A 24,070-nucleotide genomic window follows, 5' to 3' on the forward strand; every position below is an offset into this window, starting at 1 on the left:
TTTTGTTCATCAAAAGGAGAGGGGTGGTAAGTGAAATTGCTTTCATTATTTTTCCCCTGCCCTTCTTCTTACCACCTTCTTTCTAGCTTCTCTCATCATGAACATACAAATGAATTTGGGTTAGATTAATTGTGTGATGTCATTTCACTTTGCACAGTAATGAATTTGGTAAATTATAAAGCCACAGGAGAGACCAGGCACAGTGGCTCACACCTGTGATCCCAGCCTGTTGGCGGGCCAAGGCATGTGGATTGCTTGAGCTCAGGAGTTCCAGACCAGTTAAACACAAGAAAGACCCCATCTCTACAAAAAAAGAAAAGAAAACTACCCTGTTTCCCCGAAAATAAGACATCCTCTGAAAATAAGACCTACTTACAGGAAAGATAAAACATCCCCTGAAAATAAGACCTAGCGCATCTTTGGGAGCACACCTTAAAATAAGACACTGTCATATTTTCGGGGAAACAGGGTAGCCTGGTGTTGTGGCAGGTGGCTGTAATTCCAGAGACTTGGGAGGCTGAGGCAAGAGGATCACTTGGGCCCAAGAGTGTGACATGGCTGTGAGCTATGATGGCATGGAACTCTACCCAGGGCAAAAGAGTGAGACTCTGTCTCAAAAGAAAAAAAGAAGCCACAGGAAATGTGAGTTACTGTTATACATATCTTCCCTTTCTCTTAGGACCCAACCCAGTCCTGAGCCACCAAAAATACTCCGTAAACTCTCATTCATAGCTGACTTGTTTTGGCTTAATGATTAAAACCTTGTTTAAAGTATATCGATAAAAAAAAATGTTACTTACATTAACACAAAACTGGAAAAACCTCACTTTCTATACGTTTTTAAAATAACTCAGGAATCGAGAATTTGAAGGCTCTTTTTTTTGTTTTTTCAAGTACAGTCACTTAGGTATAAAAGGGAGAGAAATACAAAAAAATATATAAAACTTAGATCTGCCCTCAAAAAATACAAGTGCCAGAGGTAGATGTATGGAACAGAATAGAGAACCAGGAGATGAAACCAGCTACTTACCGCTATTTGATCTTTGACAAGCCAATTAAAAACATTCAGTGGGGAAAAGATTCCCTATTTAATAAATGGTGCTGGGTGAACTGGCTGGCAACCTGTAGAAGACTGAAACTGGACCCACACCTTTCACCATTAACTAATAGACTCTCACTGGATTAAAGATTTAAACTTAAGACGTGAAACTATAAAAATACTAGAAGAAAGTGCAGGGAAAACTCTTGAAGAAATCAGCCTGAGCGAATATTTTATGAGGAGGACCCCCCCCCGGGGAATTGAAGCAGCATCAAAAATACACTACTGGGACCTGATCAAACTAAAAAGCTTCTGCACAGCCAAGAACACAGTAAGCAAAGCAAGCAGATAGCCCTCAGAATGGTAGAAGATATTTGCAGGTTATGTCTCCGACAAAGGTTTAATAACCAGAATCCACAGAGAACTCAAACATATTAGCAAGAAAAGAACAAGTGATCCCATCGCAGGCTGGGCAAGGGACTTGAAAAGAAACTTCTCTGAAAAAGATAGGCACACAGCCTACAGACATATGAAAAAATACTCATCATCCTTAATCATCAGAGAAATGCAGATCAAAACTACTTTGAGATATCATCTAACTCCAGTAAGATTAGCCCATATCACAAAATCCCAAGACCAGAGATGTTGGCATGGATGTGGAGAAAAGGGAACACTTCTACACTACTGGTGGGAATGCAAACTAATATGTTCCTTTTGGAAAGATGTTTGGAGAACACTTAGAGATCTAAAAATAGACCTGCCATTTGATCCTACAATTCCTCTACTAGGTATATACCCAGAAGACCAAAAATCACATTATAACAAAGATATTTATACCAGAATGTTTATTGCAGCCCATAATTGCTAAATCATGGAAGAAGCCCAAGTGCCCATTAACCCATGAATGGATTAATAAATTGTGTATATGTAAATCATGGAATATTATGCAGCCTTAAAGAAAGATGGAGACTTTACCTCTTTCGTGTTTACATAGATGGAGCTGAAACATATTCTTCTTAGCAAAGTATCTCAAGAATGGAAGAAAAAGTATCCAATGTACTCAGCCCTACTATGAAACTAATTTATGGCTTTCACATGAAAGCTATAACCCAGTTACAACCTAAGAATAGGGGGAAGGAGGAAAGGGGGGGGGCAGAGGGAAGGGGATTGGTGGGATTACACCTGCGGTGCATCTTACAAGGGTATATGTGAAACTTAGTAAATGTAGAATGTAAAGGTCTTAACACAATAACTAAGAAAAAGCCAGAAAGGCTATGTTAACCAGTGTGATGAAAATGTTCCCAATTGTATATAAAACCAGCACATGGTACCCCATGATTGCATTAATGTACACAGCTATGATTTAATAAAAAAATAAAAAAAAAGAAAGAAAAAAATACAAGTGCCAAGTCTATACAACATGTAAAGCTATGTTCCTATGGGTACCCTTTAACTTTTTGTTTAAGCTAAGGTTTTCGAAGAAACTTATCAGAACTTTTTATATCATACTTTATTTTGAAAGCACTGTAATGCACAACCAACATGAGGATATAAACCACTCAACAATTGAAAGCAGGGAAAGATGTTTAGTTATAGCAAGACATGCAAAGAGTAAATGGTAAAAGGAATGGGGGGGGATCAGTGCAACAGTCTGCGTTCAGAATGAAAAGCCTGCTGCCCAGATAGAAGGGAGGAACTGGGAGGCAAATAAGGGTGTTGTTAGCAGCAGGTAAAACTATTTAAAGTGCACTTGAGATGGACATGGCAGAAAGATTAATATTACAGAAAGAAGTTAAGAAGAAGCAATGAAAAAATAAAAAGGAAGGAAAAATATAGAAAACATGAGTGAACAATTATAAGTAATGCAGAAATTATTAAATCCTTGAAAGTGGTGCAAATAAACCTCTTAACAAAAATCAGGAGGCTGTCTGTGGCCTTTGAGGGAGGAACTAGGTTCAACCTTACTGCACTGAAGAAAAGGGACATCAAAGTGTGGTCACCATCCTTTACATTTTTGTTTCTTTATTCCTACCCCAAATATTTATTTAGTATACCCCTTGCTGAGGATATAAACATCAACAAGTCTAAGAAAAACATGGGTGACATTTATTGACCTATTCCACAGGGAGGAACGTTTGCCACTTCAGTCAATTTATTTGACCCTCAAATGAGTGTTTTTATTCTCTTTAACCTATTTAAATAATGAAGGTGGTGTTAGGTACCCACATTTCCCTCCCAGAGACCAATGCTGTTTACCTAGTTTTCAATCAGCTATTATCTTGAATGCAGATTTTTGATTGTTTTTTAATCCAGTGGAGTTTTTCTAAGACAGAAAGGATAAAAACAAAAGATGAAAATAAGCCAGCCTCTTGGGAATGGGTTACCTTAGTTCTTTAGTTACCTCAACAGAATCTACCCCCAGATATGGTTACATATTTTTTAGAAATAGTTTACCCACCAAGTTGAACCCTAGACAGTCTTTTCTTATCTGCAAGACAGAGAAGCAAAGAAAAAGAAAGAAAAGTGTCATGAGAATATTTTTAGTATAATAAATTCACCATTCATTACATTTTGGGGACCTAAGTTAGTCCAGGAAAGGAACCTGAACATGGCATTAGATTCAGACTTTTAGTTTATAAAATAGGGAATTTTCGATAAGGAAAAACGACAATGTATGACAGTACTTGCCAAACATTTGAAGACATTTAGAGGGCCAAGTCCATACTAACAATCAAGGAATTTGTTTGTTCGTATAATCTTCTCATATTTTCTCTGGATGTGTTCACTTTAAAATAAAAAGTGTTCAAAGGCAGGGGTAAGGAAGATTATGCAAATGTATGAATCTCAATGAGAAGTTCATCATTGAACACTTTGACGTGAATTTCAGAAAATGATAAAAGACCCTGGGATTTACGAGACTTAAAAGAAAAAAAAAATCTGCTCTTGGAGAACTTGGAAATTGCCAGTGAAAGAGCTGAGATCCAAATGACAGCAGCTCATGTAAAGCCAGATTGCATTTTGCCCTTGGTAATGAATAGGAAAGGGGACACTGTGATGAGCCTGGAATGATGATCAATATTTGGAATCCTGAGATAGGCAAGAGGGTAATTAGGCCCATTATGGGCACAGTTAGTGCAGATAACATAATTTGGGGAATTATACTTTTGGATATGATGGAGAATTTTTTTTAAAGGCTAATGGATTTGCAATGATATCTATTAAAACACATAAGACATTTTGCCTCTAGGGAATCTAGTAAAAAAATCAAATACACAAAAATTTCAGTAAGTATAATCTAAAATGAAAAGACAAAGTAAAATATGTTAGAGAATAAAGTGGTATTGTGACTTCTTACTTGGAATTTATAATAATTTTTTAATTCAAAAAGTTTTATATCTATTAATTTCACATCACAACTCCCCATGAAGCATGAATGGTATTTCTATTCTGTTTGCCCAAGTTCACCCCTCATAATAATGCAAGACCAAATTGATAATGAAAAGCAACCTATCTTGACAAATTCCCAGCCTTCTCAGGATTCATGCTGTGACCCTTGTATAGCATTACTATAATTTTGATCCCAAATTTACTACTGGGCACAATCTCTTTATATGTATATATATTTTTAGGAGGGACTCTAACTTAATTAATTTTCACTAAGTGCCTTGAGGGCCATTGATGTTATTGAAATGTACAAATTAATACATTATTTATTGTTGATTTATCGTTAAGTATTTGTTGATTAGAAGGCTCTGTAATTAGAAAGAAAAACTTGCCACAGATCTGGAATACCTTCCCCAAAATCATTCTTATTTTTTAATACAGGATATATTGGAAGCAATTTCATCAATAATGGAAGATTCAATTACTGGTCTTCTGGATTAAGGCATTCTTTTATCGTGAGGTTTTAATGCTAGAGTGGGAAGTTCAAACATTGCCAATTAAATCTCAAACTAATTAAGTGATTATAGCCTAAGGGGAAGGCCAACTGTAACTCCACTGTTAATCATCCCAAGAAGAGCCTCTCTACATGTGACCAACAGATGAATATATACACCTTATTTGAAAAAAATGTAAGATGTTGCTTGAAACAAAACCAGTTTCATTTTTGGAGAAAAATAAAGACAATATTTCTTCTTTTTCTTTTTAGACATGGCCTTGCTCTGTCTCTAAGGCTAGAGCACAGTGACCTCATCATAGCTCACAGCAGTCTCAAACTCCTGGTTCAAACGATCCTCCTTCCTCAGCCTCACAAGTAGCTGGGACTACGGGCACACGCCTCCATGCCTGCCTAATTTTTTCTGTTTTTAGTAGGGTCTTGCTCTTGGTCAGGCTAATCCTGAACTCCTGAGCTTAAGCAGTCCTCCCGCCTCAGGAGAGTCTTTCTTTATGAAGTCCTTTTCAGCTTGCTGTGGAAGGCATGGTCATATTTAAGAATGTAGTGATGGGTGGAACCAAATCAACTACATTAGGACTTCACTCAATCAAGTGTTTAGATGTGGCACAAAGTGATAGTGACAATAATAATCACCAATGCTTTATCAAGATACACCATGTACTGGGGATGCTCTTTTATATTTGTCTTATCCTCATTTTATAGGTGAGGAAACTGGGGCACAGGGGGGTTAAGTAATTGGCCAACTAGGGAGAGTTTGGATATCTCACAGCCTCCTTTAAAAGGTTCACTTTAACAACTACCCTGTAGGTAGCTTTATTCTCTATCACCCTAATCACCTGTGGAGAACCAACCGCAGGTATCACCTGGAGGGGCAGGGCGAGAGTCTAAGACTGAGTCAAAGGAACTGAGACCCCAATTCAAATAATCCTCCCTTTAGGAAGGACTTTCTCTTCCACAGTATGTTGAAATGAGACTTTCTATATAGAAGGCTGGGGCAGCAATTTCTCAGTATTTTCAGAATCTGTTTCCAAGGTGCACCTCTTCGCCTAGATGGGGGTGCTGTAAGGGATCTCTCACCACCTTTTTCATGCCCATGGGAGAAATGGTGGGCATTTACCCAGCCACAACTCTTAATTCTTTAATCCCATGATGTGTGAGAGTGTGTGTATGTGCATGTGTGCCCATTCTGTCCATAACACTGTATTTTTCTAAATGGGAGGGAATAGTGGATGTATCTGAAGATTGCTGGGTCCAGAAGACACGACCCTGAATTTGCCTGAGCTCTGTATGGAAGGCACCTGGGACCATGTCAAGCCAATCCTTCATTTGGGAACAGGTGGAATCTTAAAAATTACTATAACATCTTTTAAAAACAATTATTTCAGTGCTATTTCTTTATGGGGCTATAATTTTGAGAGAAAATTGGCACATTATATTAAGAATATTTTTATTATACCACCTCGAGAATAATTTTTATCACAATCATACAAGTTCCCTTATTTTAGCACCATTGATAATTGTTATCTCATTTGTTTCATGAAGTTGGTATATGTCAAGTTCATGTTTGTGAAGGAAGGGTAAGTTCAAATAGATCTTAGAAAAAGAATAAGGTCTCTAGATAAGAAGTCGTAGGTTAAAAAAAAAAGCCTTGCTACTACAGTTTGGAGAAAGATTCATTCTTTGGAACTTACAACCAACTTAAGCTGGCCTGGAAATCATTGAATGGTCATATTCAGATTGTTTTTGTAGATGCCAAAATGGGACAAGTAAACGTTCAAATTTGGACAAGGTCCATTCCGTGACTGCTAACACGTGGTATTCATAGATCGCTCTCTTAGACAATTGCTTCACATCAGCCACAGCCAATATCTCATTGGCAACAGATGAAAATGTGAAGAGGTATCATATTTTGGCATGACCTCAATGGGATTGAGTGACCGAGGTTTTGATTTTGATAAATTACTCACTTCAAAGAGACCTCTTTTCCTTAGTGGAAGCCTAGAAAAAAATATGATTTGTATAAATGGTGAGGCTGGAAATTGGCAATGAGTCTTCTCATGCTAAAAGCTGTAAAATTTCCTACCCATGGGTGGTGCCTGTGGCTCAAAGGGGTAGGGTGCCGGCCCCATATGCTGGAGGTGGTGGGTTCAAACCCAGCCCGGCCAAAAACTGCGAAAAAAAAAAAAAATTCCTACCTATTGTCAACCTAAACTGAAATTGGTAAGAGCAGGGGTAGGGAAGAGGGTCGAATGTGACAATTTACTCTGCTCTGCACAATCTTTCCATGAGAAGGGACTTTATTCCAAGTGTTCTGTTGGAATTTAACATTGGTGCCCATCAACTGACGTAATAATACCTACCCCAACTTGCAACCTGGACCTTCAGTAAGAAGCCCTCAGACATGTTAACCAAGAACATACGAAGACCTGGTGAAGGTGCTTGTCAGACCCCCACCCCCACCCCACCCAGACTCAGCCAGTTCACTGCACTTGTAAGTTCTTGTAAGGACTTTTCTGATTTGGGATTCTCCTCTCTAACACCAGTCTCTCTTCTATTGATACATCCTGTTTTTTCCCCAGAAACAAATAGAAAAAGTTTTCCCAAGCCTGGAATACCTCAGGGTCCACATTTATAACCTAGAACTCGTCCATCCTTTTTGCTTTTAATTTACAACATGTTGCATTGAATAGAGCTAGATTGTAATTCTGCCCAATGTCAGTTGGTACTTATAATTTGTGCCTTCTCTTTACAAAAAGTGTCGGTAAGGCGCCGGCCCCATATACCGAGGGTGGCGGGTTCAAACCTGGCCCCGGCTGAACTGCAACCAAAAAAAAAAAATAGCCGGGTGTTGTGGCAGGCGCCTGTAGTTCCAGCTGCTCGGGAGGCTGAGGCAAGAGAATCGCTTAAGCCCAGGAGTTGGAGGTTGCTGTGAGCTGTGTGATGCCATGGCACTCTACAGTGAGACTCTGTCTCTACAAAAAAAAAAAAAAAGTGAATTAATTGCCAGCACTATGAAACCTGAAAAATCCATGAATCCTTAATATTCAGTTTGCTTAGAAGGAGTAACAATGTTATTTGTTCCTTCTCAGACATGACTTCTTGCTGAGCTTTAGAGGAGCTCCTTTTAGATGGTACGCTTTATATCTTGGACGATTTATTCACTTTCACGTTCCTTGGAATTTATTGCTAAAGGTTGACACGAATGCTTACCGTTTGGGCTCTAATATAATCTCCTGAATGGCAATTAATAAATAAAAGATGGTTACTGTTGTTGACAGAGGAGCTAGTCTTTCTCGGGGAGTTTTCATCTTTGTGTTTTCCCCAAACTTCATGTCAGATGTCCCTAGGGGCTGATGGTGTAAAATATTTTCTGCGAACTTCAAAGCTTTTACTGTTGCTTCAATACTCCTAAACCCCTATGTTGCCTTTTGTTTGCTTGTCAGAAATGATCTTATTCAATTTCTGTTTCTTCAACTTACCTTCCTTCCTGGGAATATAGGAAATACGCCTTTCTGGATTTAATAATAACATGCATCGCCTCAGTATTTGTGACTTGCAAGTAAAACACCTGAAATTTCTTATTTCTTGTTGGCTTAGTCTTACCTCTCTTGAATTTACCAAATATGCACCATCACCTATTAAAAGAAGCGTCGAGTGGCATCTGTATATTGTTCAAAATGCAAAATTACCTCCCGTATGTTAATGATGAAACTATAAAACAACATCCTATTTTTATAGTTCGCCTTCTTGATTAGGCTCCAGGGCTAATCTAGACAGATTTTCTTAGCTTAAAGATGAGGAATACGGAGGCCAGTTTCAGTAGTTTAACCATATTCAAGTAGAGGATGGAGCCCAAATACAGCTTTAGGCCGTGAAGTATTATATGTAGCACAGAGCCGGAAAGCTGGAGCCAGGCTATCTCGGCTGTTTCAAGTTTGGAACTTACTAAGTGTCTAATGCTACACAAGTTATTCACTGCTCTGCACCTCAGTTTATTCATCTATAAAATGGGGGTAACAGTAGTATTGCCATTAGGACAACTGTCAGGATTGTAGTAAGTTCACACAGGTAAGCACTTGGAATGGTGCTTGGCACAGCCCAAGTTCTCCACGCATTGTAGGCTGTTAGCATTATTTTGGCTGTTTTTAATGTGTTTAGGATGTATGGAAGGATCTATATTATTGCTATTTAACTTTACGTAGCCATGTATACAGTAGGCCTTGGTTCTTCTTCTTTTGCATTCTTTGTATTACCTAATACTGTGTTAAACAATGGTAGTAGTAGAAGCAGAAATAGTGGTGGTGGTAATAAAAGGTAGGGCCATTTTCTGTGCCTTACCGTAACATGTGCTGGGCATTGAATTAGGTGCTTTACGTACATAGTCCTTAATTTATACTCAGCCTGTATTTATTTTAAAAAAACTGCACAGAACTTCATTTCCAGAAATGCCAGCATAGCCTCTTCATGACAGTAATCTCCTTTGTAACTAACGTGGGCCATGAGCTTTGGCCCTGGTAGAAAAGCTTTGAATATGGACACAAGAGCCCTGATGGAATTTCTTCTATCTTCAAAATAACCTATGTGCTGCTAATATTTAAACAGCCTAACCCTGTTATTGGTAACTAGGAGACTATCTTGGGGGTGGGAAGAGAGGTCAAAGAATAGAATGGGAGGGGCCGGGCACAGGGCAAGACAAACTGTGCAAATGAAAGATGTCACCTACCGGAAAGATTATGAAAATTCACTTGTGTGTTGTTTTTTCTGTTTTGTAATTTTATGTATTTTATTTTATTTTTTATTGTTGGGGATTCATTGAGGGTACAATAAGCCAGGTTACACTGATTGCAATTGTTAGGCAAAGTCCCTCTTGCAAACATGTCTTGCCCCCATAAAGTGTGACACCCACCAAGACCCCACCCCCCTCCCTGCGTCCCTCTTTCTGCTTTTCCTCCCCGCCATAACCTTAATTGTCATTAACTGTCCTCATATCAAAATTGAGTACATAGGATTCATGCTTCTCCATTCTTGTGATGCTTTACTAAGAGTAATTTTAAATCACATAAATTTTATGCTCCTTTTCTAAATACCCAAATAGAAATAGATTGAGAACCATAGCATTGACACTGAAAAGTTGTTTTCTTTCTTGCTTTGCTTTATTTGATTGATTAAATAAATTGCATTTACCACATGTAAATAGCTTCTGGGGTAAAGTAAAGTGTTTAATCACAAAAAATCACAATTACATCAATGTTCTTTGATTTCTATGCACAGTATGTTCCTTAATAATCATATAAACAACCACAGAAATAATAAAAGCTGTAATGTGTGGGAGTGCCCTGGATGGATCCTGGAAGAGAGTTAAGAGTTAAGGCTTTGTGTGTGCGTGTGCGTGTGCATGTGTGTGTGTCTCTCTGTCTGCACGTGTGTGTATATACTCTCATACATGATCACGGATTCACACACATGTCATCTCTATGGACAACTTTTCAGATTCATTCTTGTGCATATAGACATACACATGTATAAATTTCTATGTGACATACAAGGTCAGGCAATTAAATTTGTGAACTCATTTTAGAAAATGTCCTACGTCCTTCATTGCTGATTATCACTTCAAAGTACTCCCCTTGAGAAGCTGTGCACCAATGCCAGTGCCGAGGCCACTTTCAAAGCACTTTTTCTAGGATGAGTTCACAAACTTAATTGTCCGACCTTGGTGTATTTTACAAGGTTATATGCGAAACTTAGTAAATGTGGAATGTAAATGTCTTAGCACAATAATTAAGAAAATGCCAGGAAGGCTATGTTAACCATTGTGATAAAAATGTGTCAAACGGTCTATGAAACTAGTGTATGATACCCCATGATCATATCAATGTACACAGCTATGATTTAATAAAAAAAAAAAGAAAAAGAAAATAAAATAAAATCTTACCACAACTTCAAAAAAGGAAACTGAGCCTCAGAAAAACCAAGCCATTGGTTCAAAGTTTACAAAAGTAGCAAACCTTGAGAATAACTCAACTCTCAGCTATTTAACAACCATTTTTTTTAAGAGGCCCAGACAGAACTATTCTTAGAACAGCAAGCATTTCCATCACTTCACCTGACCCCAGGAGGAGAAGACTGACCTTTTTACGTTTTCTTTTCCAGAATCACCAGCCAAAGATTTTGGTCCAACTCTGGGTTTGAAAAAGTCCAGTTCCTTGGAGAGCCTGCAGACCGCTGTGGCTGAGGTCCGGAAGAACGAACTTCCCTTTCACAGGCCCCGGCCACACATGGTTCGAGGCCGAGGCTGCAACGAGAGCTTCAGAGCTGCCATAGACAAATCTTATGATGGGCCTGAAGAATTAGAGGCTGGTAGGGTGCTGTGTGCTTCCTTAAATGATTTCTCCATCTCATTATTATCTGCAAATCATAGGCAAGAATGTGTGCTTAACTACAGAGGAAAAAAAATGATTTAAGGGTCACAATTATAGTTTTGATATTAAAAGTAATTTATTTTCCTGATATGTTTTGCCCTTTGGCTTAACGAACATGGAATTGGAGAACACAATATGCAATTTATTTTACGGTGCAATGCTAAAGAAATGTTCTCCTTCACTTTCCTACAAGGACCAACTGTCATTTACCCTTAGGGTGGGAGCACTAAGTATGCATTTCTTGACATTCTCATTGGAGCCATTAGAAGCAGCATCAATCCAGGGCTCTGACTGCACTAATTGGGTAGAAACAGTTGGGTTATATTTGTACTCAAAAACCTCTCCTCCAAATAAACTTGCCCTGTTTATATCCCAGCATGTGGGCTTTCTGAGCTGATCAAGGTTAACAAGCCAGCTTTCAGGGAGATTAGTGCTTCACCACCAGCAAGCCCCGCACACAACCAGCTACAAACCAGTCGGCCCCCTCCCAGCATCAGACCTTGCTTGAAGTAACCAGACTTAGGCAGTCATATCTTCAAAGGATACAAGTAGCTACATGGAAGGGCAGAACTCTGGTGTGCTTTTATTCGCTCTTCTGTATTTTACATTTTCAGCTTTCCTTTCTATTTAAACCATAAGTACCCGGCTATGTGTATTGATTGTTTTTTTCTCTGTGCAGACGGGCTGTCTGATAAGAGCTCTCACTCTGGCCACGGAGCTCTGAATTGTGAATCTGCCCCTCAGGGGAACCCTGAGCTAGAGGACACAGAAAAGAAAGCCAGGAAAGTCAAAAAAACGAAAGAGAAGGAGAAGAAAAAGGAAAAGGGCAAGTTGAAAGTCAAGGAGAAAAAGCACAAAGAGGACAAGGAAGACCCCGACAGGAAAATGAAGAAGGGACTCGGCGCCATGCTGAGGTAGGCCCGTCTGACGGCGGAGCCGGATTTCATTTCTTTCGGTTTCTTCTGGTAAAATTGATCCTTTGTGTGTAGTCAGGGAAAAAGTGCAAGCTTTCCCTATCTTCAGCTACATGCATAAAAATCTGAACTGGGAATGTGCTTGTTCCTTTTCTGCAGAGGCAGAAGAGCCCTCTGGGGCAGCTCCTGAAGCTTCCGTGATGACAGTTCACTGCATGAGTCTGTTGTCAATGAAAGGCCAGTGCTTAGTGGAGGCATGGGCAGTGCCTGCCGTCTGCGGTTCCAAGGTGTTATGTGGATAAATGAAGTGTCCCCTCAGCCCAGGGAAAGCCAGAGGCGAGGGAGACCTAAATGTTACCTGTAGAACACCACCTTTGAATCAGAGGGAGCAAAGCAGATGAATCTCACTCCCCGTGAGCCTAGGCGTGCAGTGGCCAGGCCTCTGGGCACCTCGCTTGTCACCTGTAGAGGCACTGTGATACAGTGGCGATGTCGCAGGCTCTCAAGTCAGGTGATTCTAGCCTGAATCCACCACCCTCTGCACATGTTGCTAAAGTGAGCAACGTGAGCTGACTCACTTTCCTCCACAGCACCTGCTCTACTAACCCGGCGAGGACCTGAGAGGGGAGCCACGTGCTGCGGGTGGGCTGAGCAGGCAGGGCTCAGCTGGCTTCAGGCTGGAAGCAGCTTTGGCTCTTCTCCTGTGTCCCCTCTCGAATACGCACTGTCCAGGCTGCCCTCTTCTCACCTTGATGATGCCATTTGACCTTTCTGGTCGCTTGGGGTAATAAAACAAATTATCAGGGCTAAAACATTCAATCCAATGGAAATCAAAACTGTCCTACCCCCTGCCCCTCAGATCACAGCCTCAGGAGTGCCCTGCACTGTGTGTGTGTGTGTGGGAGGGGGGGAACGAGAGTCCACCTTCTCCTACTTCTCAGACCTTGGAACTGGGGGACGAGGGAGGATCAATCACAGACAAATGCAGCTTGTCTCTTCTGTCCTCCTCTTCCTTACCTGCCCCCAGGTTAGGTCCCCCCAGCTACTTGTATTCAGGCCACTCCAGGACAAGTCAAGCTGTGGCTTTGGGCCCCTGCACTCTAGGGCCACATGTTAAACTTCCCCAGGAATGTACTCATGCTTGGGGAAGGGAGGGTCAGGAAACTTTCACAAGTCAGAAAGCAAACAAGTGGGAAGTCTGGGGACTGTCTTCTTTTATACAGCCATCTCCAAATTCTCTGCAGATTTTTCTTTTGGCTCCTTCACTTATTTTGTTGGAGAAGGGAGACAGAAACACCCCTTTCCATTACTTTCTTTTCTCCTATAATTTCCCATCAAATAATTCATCTCTATACTGTTTCATGGGCTGAAGGTGAAGAATGAGAGACGATAGTGGAGGGGCCAGTTTGGCCACTCTTATGAAACCCTTAGGAGGAGATATCTCCGTTAAGAATGCTGGGTGGTATTTGTTACCAATTGTTCTCAGACCAGGACCTGCAACTGAAATTTCAAGACCGAAAGGAAAGTTGCATTCCATGAGTTTGCAAGGAACTATCTTGCAAACGGCCATGTGACATTTAGGGGATACAAATGGGTGGGCCTTCTCATTGTGATCCCTGGTGCTCATGGCATGCTAGGCCAGTGTGCTCACGCTCAAAACCTCAGCAGTAACTTTGCCCCTGTGTGTGATGTAGCAAGACTTGCTGTGGCTCTTCTGTCACCCAGGCTGAGGTTGTCGCCCAGCCCTGATATCATAGTAGTCATCTGATTATCAGAGAATAAAATTTCAACAAATTGAGTTTTAAAGATCTAATGGTCTTTCATGAGAGATTCATTAACGGGTCAGAAAACAAGGGCACTGCTGTAGGCTGAGCAGGGGGTAGTGGGCTTCATAGGCAGAAAAAGGGGAAGAGAGCAGAAACTAGGGACAAAAAGTAGAATGGGCATTTCAAAATGACTTCCATATGGAGTGTCACAACAAAAGAGGCTTCTTATCATCCCAGCTCAGGTTGGCTGGGCCTCTTTTGATTGGCTGCTGGGAATCTCCTATTTTATGGAAAACGAGCCCATTTCTAAGTTCAGATTGGTTGCATGGCACCTGACAAGAGTGACCTCTTTTTAGTCTGGTCTTGTCTGGTGTGGCCTAGAGCAGGAGCTCCATCTGAAATAACGCCTTTCCATACATTGATTTAATGTGACCAATAGCCCCGTAAATTCCAGATGATGGCAAAGGTCTCAATAGCCATTGGTTTATATTTCCTGGTGATCTCTATAGATTCTCTTTCCATCAGTCATACTGGGTTTTAAACTTGCCTTTATTCTAGGTAATAATTACGATTGCCAGGATTTATGAGCTGTGAGTTAAGCATCTTGAAAATGTTGACAACATACACATCCAATCGCAATATATAGGGTGTCCCCAAAGTTGCTCCTGAAGTTGGCATACATGGGGACAATGGGAAATTTTAGCTCAATGTACTTTTATGTACAAAATATGTATTATAAAATTTTATAAATATTCTCTACATATTGGCCAACTCTTTAAAAAGTTTTGTAGTGGGATATTTTGTAAACAAAGGTACATTTATCTACAATATCCCATTGTTTCCTACTTATGGCAACTTTAGGGATACCACCCTGCATTTAGAATTTTGTCTCTGAATTAATGGAGCTGAGAGGTTAAAAGTATAGACTCTGCATGTGGACGTCTGAGTTCAATCCTGGTTCCCCTAATTTCTACCTAAGTAACACTAAGAAAATTATTTCACCTTTTTTGCTTCAGTTTCATTATCTGAACCATGGGATAAGAATAGATTCTATCATTATTATAAGAATTATATTTTATTACATATATTATACTTAGGACTGTGCCTGACAAATAATAAACAATAAATATAAATTATTATAGTAAATGCAATTATGACGCCCTGAAAATGTCCATGTCTCAATCTGCAGTACCCGTGTACATGTTATATTACACAGCAGAGAATAGTGCTATAGATGAAATTAAGGCTGCTGGTCAGCTAACCCTATGGTAAGGCAGTTATCCCAGATTTTCCCCCCTTGGACCTTAAATGTAGAAGTGGAAAAGGTAACCATGGAAGTAAGGTGCATAAAAGCATAGTCCTGCTGGCTTTGAAGATGGACGGAAATGACCATGAGCAAGGGGTGTGGGCAGCCTGGAGGCTGAAAATTTAATAACTGTATTAAAGGCTCACGGCATTAGGAAGGTTGAGAACCACTGGATTAGATTCTCAATGGAGAACGGAATACAGCTTGCCAGCCCCTTAATTTGAGCCAAGTGGTGGTGTTCAAGCCACTATGTTTGTGGTAATTTTTAACAGCATTAATAGAAAATTAATATAGTTATTATCGTAATTACTGTTACTACTTTTACAACCCCATAATAATTTTTAAGAGAGAGTTTCCTCTTTACTCCAAGGTGTTAAAAGAAAAACACTATTAAAAAGAGTCAACTAAAATAGTCTATAAATATAAAAACTGTTAGCACTTCATATGTCCCATTTTCTAAAATATTACTAAATTAAAGCTTAACTTTATGTTGTATTTCAGATGATTTGATGTGGTAGGTTCATACTTCCTCGCCCATAATATAGGGCTAGCTTTGCCCCTTACTGTCCTATAAAGTCTGTATTTTCCCATAGTGGAAATCCCAGGACCTGGATCCTTTAGATCAGGATCTAAAACCTAACACCTTGAGGTTTGTTTCCTCCCACTATTTTAGTAAAATTCAGATCTGAAAGGTGGTGCTTGGTTTTATCTTGAGTGTAAAAATAGCAACTGTTTTCCATAGCCTTTTGCATCTGAGTTTGTGAGCATATTGGAGTCGCTGCTACGTGCACATTTCCGACAACAAAGAACACAAAGCTGTTACCATTAGCCAACAGATTTTGCTTTAATTCTCATCTGTTGCTCAGATGCTATTGACTTAGTTTCTTTCTTATTTAAAAAAGATTGATTGCTTTGAGGTTCTCTTGGAGTTAGATCTGTGGTTTAAATATGTATTCTTTTTTCCATTGTCTGCATTTCCCTGACACTCTCCTGAAGGTAAGGTTTGGGTAGAGCTTGTGCAGTGGTACCATATAGTGGCCTCTGGCCAAGGGAGCGAGGGAAGATTTACCTTCTGCCTCCCTCTCCTCACCACGCCTTGCCTCATGGAAGTGTGACTGTGTTAGCGGTGGCCTTTTTCTTGCTTATAAAATACTAAGTGTTTGTGCTTTTCTGGTATTAGCTGGTCCATTCGTGTTGATAAGATGCACTAGTCTGATTAGCTCACTTGTTAATTTAACCTATTCCTGATCCTTCTGAAAACATTGTGGGGGAATCTCTTTAATGCCTATCTTTGTACATGTTGTCTAGTTCCAATATGCCTGTATTTTTTGTTGATTTCAGCATTATTTCCTGGCATAATTCATGTGTGACTCTTACACAGGCTTTGAATTATTTGGATAAACATGCAGCTCAAGAACCTACCAACTCTGGTAGTTTTCCACGTATGCTCTGTTATACCTGCTGCTGGAAGAAAGTGCCTGGGGCCAGACGCTTACCTTTGTTTCATTCTGTGCTTGACCTCCTTAAATGTGGGGTTCTTTATGGCATTGTCCTGCAGAAGGACCATCCATGGCTCCTTTCAGCCTAAGGGTGACGCTCAAACCCCTTCAAAGAACAAGTTCATGCTGTAAATCCTATGCCACCTTCCTGGGGCCTAGCAGATACTTTCTAGGCACTAAAGAGAAATATTCTTCAGCTAAGAAAAAATCTCACCCTGTCTAGAGGGAAAAACCCAGAGATTCGTCTTCAATTTCTTAGTTACTTAATAACCTTGTCAATCCTTATACTCTTTAAACTAAAGTCCATCATAGATCTGTGTTTAAAGTCCATTTCTTTATGTAATAGCTGCTGTTGTCTCCTCTTAATGTATAGGACACTATTTCTAAACCCTTGGATCTGTCCACTTTTTCCAAACACTGAAAGGCTTGATGTGGTTCAAGTTAATTTGTCTCTATACCTTTTCTAAGATTTGATCCTAAAAGGAATTATGCCTCGTATGCTTCTCTTTAATAGATTAACAAATAAAAAGTACAAAACTTGCCAAAATCTTCATCTTGATTTTTAAAATAGTTTTGCATATATTCATTTGATTATATGATTAGTTACATTTGTTGACTGTCTCGTCCTGCCAGTCACATTTGCAACTAGTCTTTCTTTGTTCAGAAATATGGCTAAAGTCCTGTTTTACATCTGACTCTACAGCAGTGATGTCCTTCCTGTGTTTACAGGACTTTTCCTGTCTTGATGTAGAAAGGGAAAAACCAAAGACTTTTGAATTTATCGTGGTAAGTTTAAAACAAAAAGAAGCAAAATATTACATAAGCATGTGAACTCTTTGTAACCATGGATTGTCCAAGGAGTGATGCGACATTCACTTAGATGCCTCAGAGGCAAACCAGCATGCTGTCAGATGGGGGGAACCCGCAGTCAACTTTTGCAGTGCCTAGCAAGGCATCCGGGATGTGGCTGTCATGGACTGACATTCCAGTGAACGGGTAGAGAAGGAACAACCAACCCCCAAATAATTGAGATAATTTCAGATTGCAAGAGGTGCCATGAAGAAAGTAAAGCCAGGCAGGTGGTGTCATCTCACACTGTCATAACAGAGGGCACCTTGCATGGAATTCCTAGCAGACGTGTTATTAGAACTCAGCAGTACTAGAGCCAACCACTCTAGGCCTCCTTTGCTTTGCTTTTTTGCAGCATATGAATATGGGAAGGTAACAACTTCACATAAAGCTATAACTCAAAGCATACTCAAAAGCATGTCTGTTTTAGTGCATAAAGCCTTGTTGTACCCGAAGTTAACATTACGTGGACAGCAGTATAAACGGTGCGCTTCACCTGCAGCTGCTCGTATCAACTCGCCTCTCGGTTGGGTATTGTTTGTTGCGTCTTCTTAACTCAGGTCATGTAGCTATACCTCACCGATACACTGGTTCAGTTCCCATACTGTGGAGCATGAGAAAAACCTAAATCATGAGAACTGAAGACAAAGGTATTTTTAAAAATCTAGAGGCATCATTTTTTTGTTTTTAATCTTTGTAAAAGCTAAGGCATATATGTTTACTTCATTTTGTACTAAAATATACTATGTATTTTAAACTAGGGGAGCTCTATCTGTGAATTATTTTAAAAAGAACAATCTATGCGCACATATTCTTCACCATTACCACAAACAACAACAACCCAGGCATCGCCACCACCAAATTAATGCTGAACCTACTAAAGAAATTTGTTCCTTCCAAGCTCTGTGGCCTTCCCACTCCCTTCAAGTTTCACTCTCTTCAGTAAACTGCAGATAATAACACATCCTCTCCAACTGGTTGTGAATTTTAAATTAAACAACTGTAAACAAAGCTATCGGTAGAGTGTCTAAATTAATAGAGATTCCTTCTTTTTATTTTTGACAAGTAGAAATATATATATTTATGGCATATTACATAATGTTTTCATATTTGCATACATTGTAGAATGGCTAAATCAAGCTATTTAACATATATATTACCACACATACCTATCTTTTTTTGTGTGGTTAAGAGCACTTAAAATCTCTTTCAGCAAGTTGCAAGCATAAAATGTATTATTATTAATTGTAGTCACCATGGAATACAATAGGTCACTTAAACTTATTCCTGCTACTTAGGTAAAATGTTGTGTCCTTTAAACAACATCTGCCCAGTCTAGCCTCCGCCCCCAGGTAGTCATCATTTGACTTTTCGTTTCTATTAGCTTGATGTTTTTACGTTCCACCTATAAGTGAGATCATGTGGTACTTATCTTTCTATGCCTGGACCTCACATGGTGTCCTCCAGTTTTATGAGGTTTTTTTGTTTTGTTTTGTTTCGTTTTTTGATGGGCACTTAGGTTGATTCCATGTGTTGGCTACTGTGAATAGGAAGCAGTAAAAGTGGGAGTGCAGATACCTTCTAAACACACAGATTTCCTTTCCTTTGGATATATACCCAGTAGTAGGATAGCTAGGTCATATGCTACTTCTATTTTTAACTTTTGGAGGCACCTCCATACTGTGGGCCATAATGGCTACAATAATTTACATTCCCACCAACAGTGTACAAGGTTCCCTTTCCCTCACATCCTCACCAACACTTGCCTTTTGTCTTTTTGATATTAACCATTCTAATAGACTTGAGGTGATATCCCATTGTGGTTTTAATTTGCACTTCCCTGATAACTGATGATGGTGAGTAGTTTTACACATACCTGTTGGCCATTTACATGTTTTCTCTTAGGAAATGATTGACATTACTTCTTGTCTTCCCCTCATGGCTTCACTCCAGGCAGCCAAGACCATCAGATGCTATCTTTGTCTCGAGTGAGATACACATGGAACCAACTAACTTTCTCTTTCAGTTTTTTAGTTTTTCCTCCAAGTGCTGTTTTGTAACTCAGGTGGGCATGAAATGCTTTTTATTTAATTTTTTACAATTTTGCATAATAAACAACAGGAAGAAATGACATATATAAAGTCTTTCATTTACGTTTTATGAGTTTCAGATAACTCCTTTGTAAATGTAGTCATGAACTATTTTCAAAGGTTATTTATCACTCGGTGGAAGGCAAAACTTTCTATTTCTGGAACACAAATATAATATGAACTCAAATGGAGAACATAGCTTTTTTTGGTATTTTTATTGTTGCTTCTTTCTTTCTTCCTATTTTTCAGCGCAGAAAGTGTGGGAGGGTTTTAGATTTGACATTCTTAACACACAGCTCATGGTTCTTTCATCAGACTGTCCTGAAGTTGTCCTCTCATACATTATCCCTAAAGATACATTTTTGACTTGATTTTCAAATTAGGTTAGATAGAGACTGAATACTTCACTCACCAGGGAACAAGACATCTGTCATACATTTCCCCTCTTTACCTCGACCCCCTAACAGCTGTTGTAGGTCTTGTGTACAGCAACTATAATGTGGCGTTAGCCTGTCATTATGGCTTTCCAGATAGTGAACAGTAAAAAGCCTGGCTATCCCTTCAACTTTATGGGTATGAAGGGTAACTGAGCTAATGTAGCCAGGCCAATGAAGTTTTAAAGATCATTTCCCCAAAGGCAAAAGGCCAACAACAGGCTGGCTTTAAGGTGCTTTGGTTCATGAAGTAGAGGCCATTTTGCAATATGAAATTTCAGATAAAAAGATGAAAGCAAAAGGGGTCAAAGTTCCTAATTCAGCATCAAGTTAGGTATAGACAAGCATTGACGATAGAGAGCCTTGCAGATCAGGGTAACATGGCTGTGTATGTTCAGCCTGAGAGAAATATAGGACTGTGGCAATAAATAAATAAATAAATAAATTTGCATGTCAAGGCTGCCATGGGTGCAGCCATTCATCCTTCTCCACGACCATCCATGATTGCAGCGTAACAGAAAGAGATGCTAAGACATGTTGGAATTGAATTAGGCTCCATTTCTGTCCCTTTGGTAACTCTGAATTTTCTCTCCTCAGCCCATCTTAAATTATTTGCTTTCTCTTTCACTATACGAGCCATGAATATTTTGTTTCTTCATTTTGTTAATTTGCCAATTTTCCTTTGAGCTAAGTGCCCTAGCAGTTTTAATTTTTCATTCAGGTTGGAAAAAGCAATGACCCTTTTTCTTTCATTATTACTATCACAGGCCTGGGCTCAGAATACTACATTTTATGACCAGCAGTGTTGAGCCTATAATGGAATTGCAAAGTAGAGAGTGTAATATACCGATATTGACTTGCATTAAACCCAGTGGTGTGATAGCTGATAATATTTATATATTTATGTCATACCACCTTGCTTTTGTTGGTTTGTAACTAAGCACCAGAGAGGAAAATTAGAACCATAATAGGGATAGATTGTGAACCTGAGGATGCAGAGAAGTGAGAGAGCTCTACGTGAATAGGGCAAGTGATATGACAGGATGGAGATGGATGCAAGTCTGATAACTAAAAAGTTAAGTGTAGATTGAATTTGGATCAAACACATTTAGGATTATCTGGTTGACATAATTTCTTAACTAAGGGGACCCAAAGACAGATGGGCCACTCGTCTGAGGGGCTGAGAGCAAAGACAAATGAACTGCCAGGGTGCCCAGCATGAGGGTTTGCTCGGTATCTGACTTTAATGATTTTTTTTCAGCTGTCAAGCATGTCTGCAAATGTTTGTTTATCATTCTGTTTTTTGAATCTGTGTCTAGGGAGGGGCAAGGGACATGGATGGAGTTAATTAGTATGGAAATATACAGATCCTTTGTTTTTAAAATCATTTTAAAATCAGATTGCTGATGTTGGGTTCCCCTCCTACCCTGTGTAATCCCAATTACTCTGTAGCTCTGTTTACGGCTGTCCAAAGCAGTGAGATGATTTTTGTCATACTTACCACAGTAAAAACTGATCACACAGTGTCAACCAAAAGGCTTATTTGTTTGATTAGGGTTTTCTTCTCCTCTTAATATGCATGCACAAGTCCCGTTGTTAACGTTAATGTGTTAAGGAGAATTGCAAAGAGTCCTGAAAAGGACTAGACCTCTTTATCTCCTTACTTTCCTTGGATAATGAGGTTTAGATTTGCTAACAGATCAGAACAAAAGTCCAGTGGAACAAATATGGGCTTAACTTTGAAAGAAATTGATAGGCTAAAAAGAACTTTCGTAGGTACCAAAGTAGAAGACGCACATTAATAAATAAACTTCATTAGCATTTAAGGTGAAATATAACTGTTTAAGATGCTGGCTTAATAAAATGTAAAAGATTTCCTAATGGATCTATTTGCTTGCACATATTAAATAACTAATAAAATATATTGAGATGGGTTTTATTCATACACGTAAACACTCGTAAGTTCCTGGTGGGACTGTCTGTACCTAATTTGTCATGTTCCATGTCCAGCAGAACATTATGTCCTAGAGGGATGTTTACTTAATACTATTAGACAGTGACATGGATAGATTTAATAATTTGCTTGGGGGGGGGGAATGGAATCAGTTCTTTGTTTAGTACCTTTTGTCTGAGAATGTCAATGTAATTTACTAACATTCATCTTCAAGATTCATGGGAGATAAATGTGGCAAACAGCAGCTCTGCTTTGTGGACAATAAAGAAGGAGACACTGACAGCCTATCTGGAGCCAGACTTTGAACTGACGTCGGTACCAAGACCCCCCTTGATTATTGCTACCCGGGTGTTAGTATCTGAATATATATTGACACCAGCCATACTTCCGTGTACGCTTTCAGGCTCCCAACCCATACTTCTTTTGCCATCCATTGGATTTTTCTGTTTTACAGCAACTTCCAAACAGTGATTTAACAACATGAGGTGGTTCACGATTAAGCAAAGACACTTGAATCTTTGGCATGGTGACTATAACCTTTCCTTACAGAATAAGAAAGAGGCTTCCCAGAGCAATTGAAAACAGATACACAATTTGAAAAATGGATAGGAGATATACAAATATTATTGGATTGCACAGCCAGGACTATTATCTCAACTGTGCCAAATAATATTCATAAGGATTTTGGAGACAATCTAATTTGCTTCTCAAGCTAGCTGCTGATCATTTCTGCATGATGGCCCTGTCTTAACCTCAGCTTCAACATGTCTGAAATCCAGTTCATAATCCACCTGCCTAAGCCAACAGCTTATCCTGACCTTCCTAGTTCTGTTCGAGGCACTGTTGGGAATCCTGTGATGTCCAGGGTGCCTCCCCCATCCCATCCCACCTTCCTCTTTTAATCCACAATCCTGCAAAATATTGTCTCTCACATCAGGGGCTGCCTTTTCCATTTCTGTTGTCACCACTGTAATTTAATTTGTTATTGATAACTAGATTATTTCAATAGCTTCTTAGCTGATTTGCCTGCTTTCTTCATTTTACCCTAGGTATATCTATAAATCATCCGTTTATTCACTTATCAGATATTTAATGAGCACTTTGTACACTAAAATGCACTATGGAATAGTAGCAGAGAGAGCAGATCTTGTGGAATCACTCTACTTGGTTCCAATCCCAGCTTGACTTTTTCCTACCTGCCCATCCTGCCCCAACTCTGTACCTCAGTTTCCTCTCTAGTGAAATTGGAATAATAATAGCAGCTACGCAGTAGAGTTGCTATGACACTAAATGAGATGGTGTATGAAAAATGCCTGGTACATCACAATCCCTTAAAATATAATCCGTTAGTGGTATTCTGCTCTGGGACGAGATGTTTCTCAACTACCTGGTGTCTTCAAAGTCTGGCTGCCCCCTAGCATCATCTACAGAGCTTGTTAAGAATACGCATTCCTGGGCTGCCTCATCAGAGATTATAATCCACTAGGTTTGGTGCGGGGCCTGGAATCTCTGTTGACTCTAATGCAGCCAGGCCCAGGGACCTCAGTGAAATTTAGGCTAGTCTGTCATTTAGCACCTTCTGTCTTCTTGTCCTGATTTATCACGCATCATGGTTTTTTACTCTGCCCCTTTACACACTCTCCACTCTGACCACATTCTCCACTCTATTCACCGTTACCCAAAACAAGCTTTGTGACGCTCTTACGTGGCAGCCTCCCTCGCAGTGGCCTCCCTCCGCTTCTCTGTCTGAGTTCTACCAGGCTCCTAAAGGCCATCCTCAGCCCCACCTCCTCTCTGAATTCTCCTTTCATCGGCAGTTCTCTTGCTCATTGAATTTCTTTCTAATAGTCTGAGTTTTCTTACGGAATACTTCCTATAGGACAGCTTGGTTTTAAGTTT

General features: G+C 39.6%; 1 protein-coding gene across 2 annotated transcripts in view; it reads left to right on the top strand.

The window, feature by feature from the left end:
* PARD3B (par-3 family cell polarity regulator beta) overlaps positions 1-24,070 on the top strand; it is a 1,103,837-nt gene that overhangs the window by 727,711 nt on the left and 352,056 nt on the right. For both annotated transcript variants that reach the window (XM_053597659.1, XM_053597658.1), the window contains exons 17-18: positions 11,091-11,297; positions 12,039-12,273. In XM_053597659.1, coding sequence (XP_053453634.1) covers positions 11,091-11,297; positions 12,039-12,273 — 442 coding nt within the window. The remainder of the gene's footprint in view (positions 1-11,090; positions 11,298-12,038; positions 12,274-24,070) is intronic.

The sequence above is a fragment of the Nycticebus coucang genome, chromosome 7 (genome assembly GCF_027406575.1).
Source record: "Nycticebus coucang isolate mNycCou1 chromosome 7, mNycCou1.pri, whole genome shotgun sequence".
Lineage (NCBI taxonomy): Eukaryota > Metazoa > Chordata > Mammalia > Primates > Lorisidae > Nycticebus > Nycticebus coucang.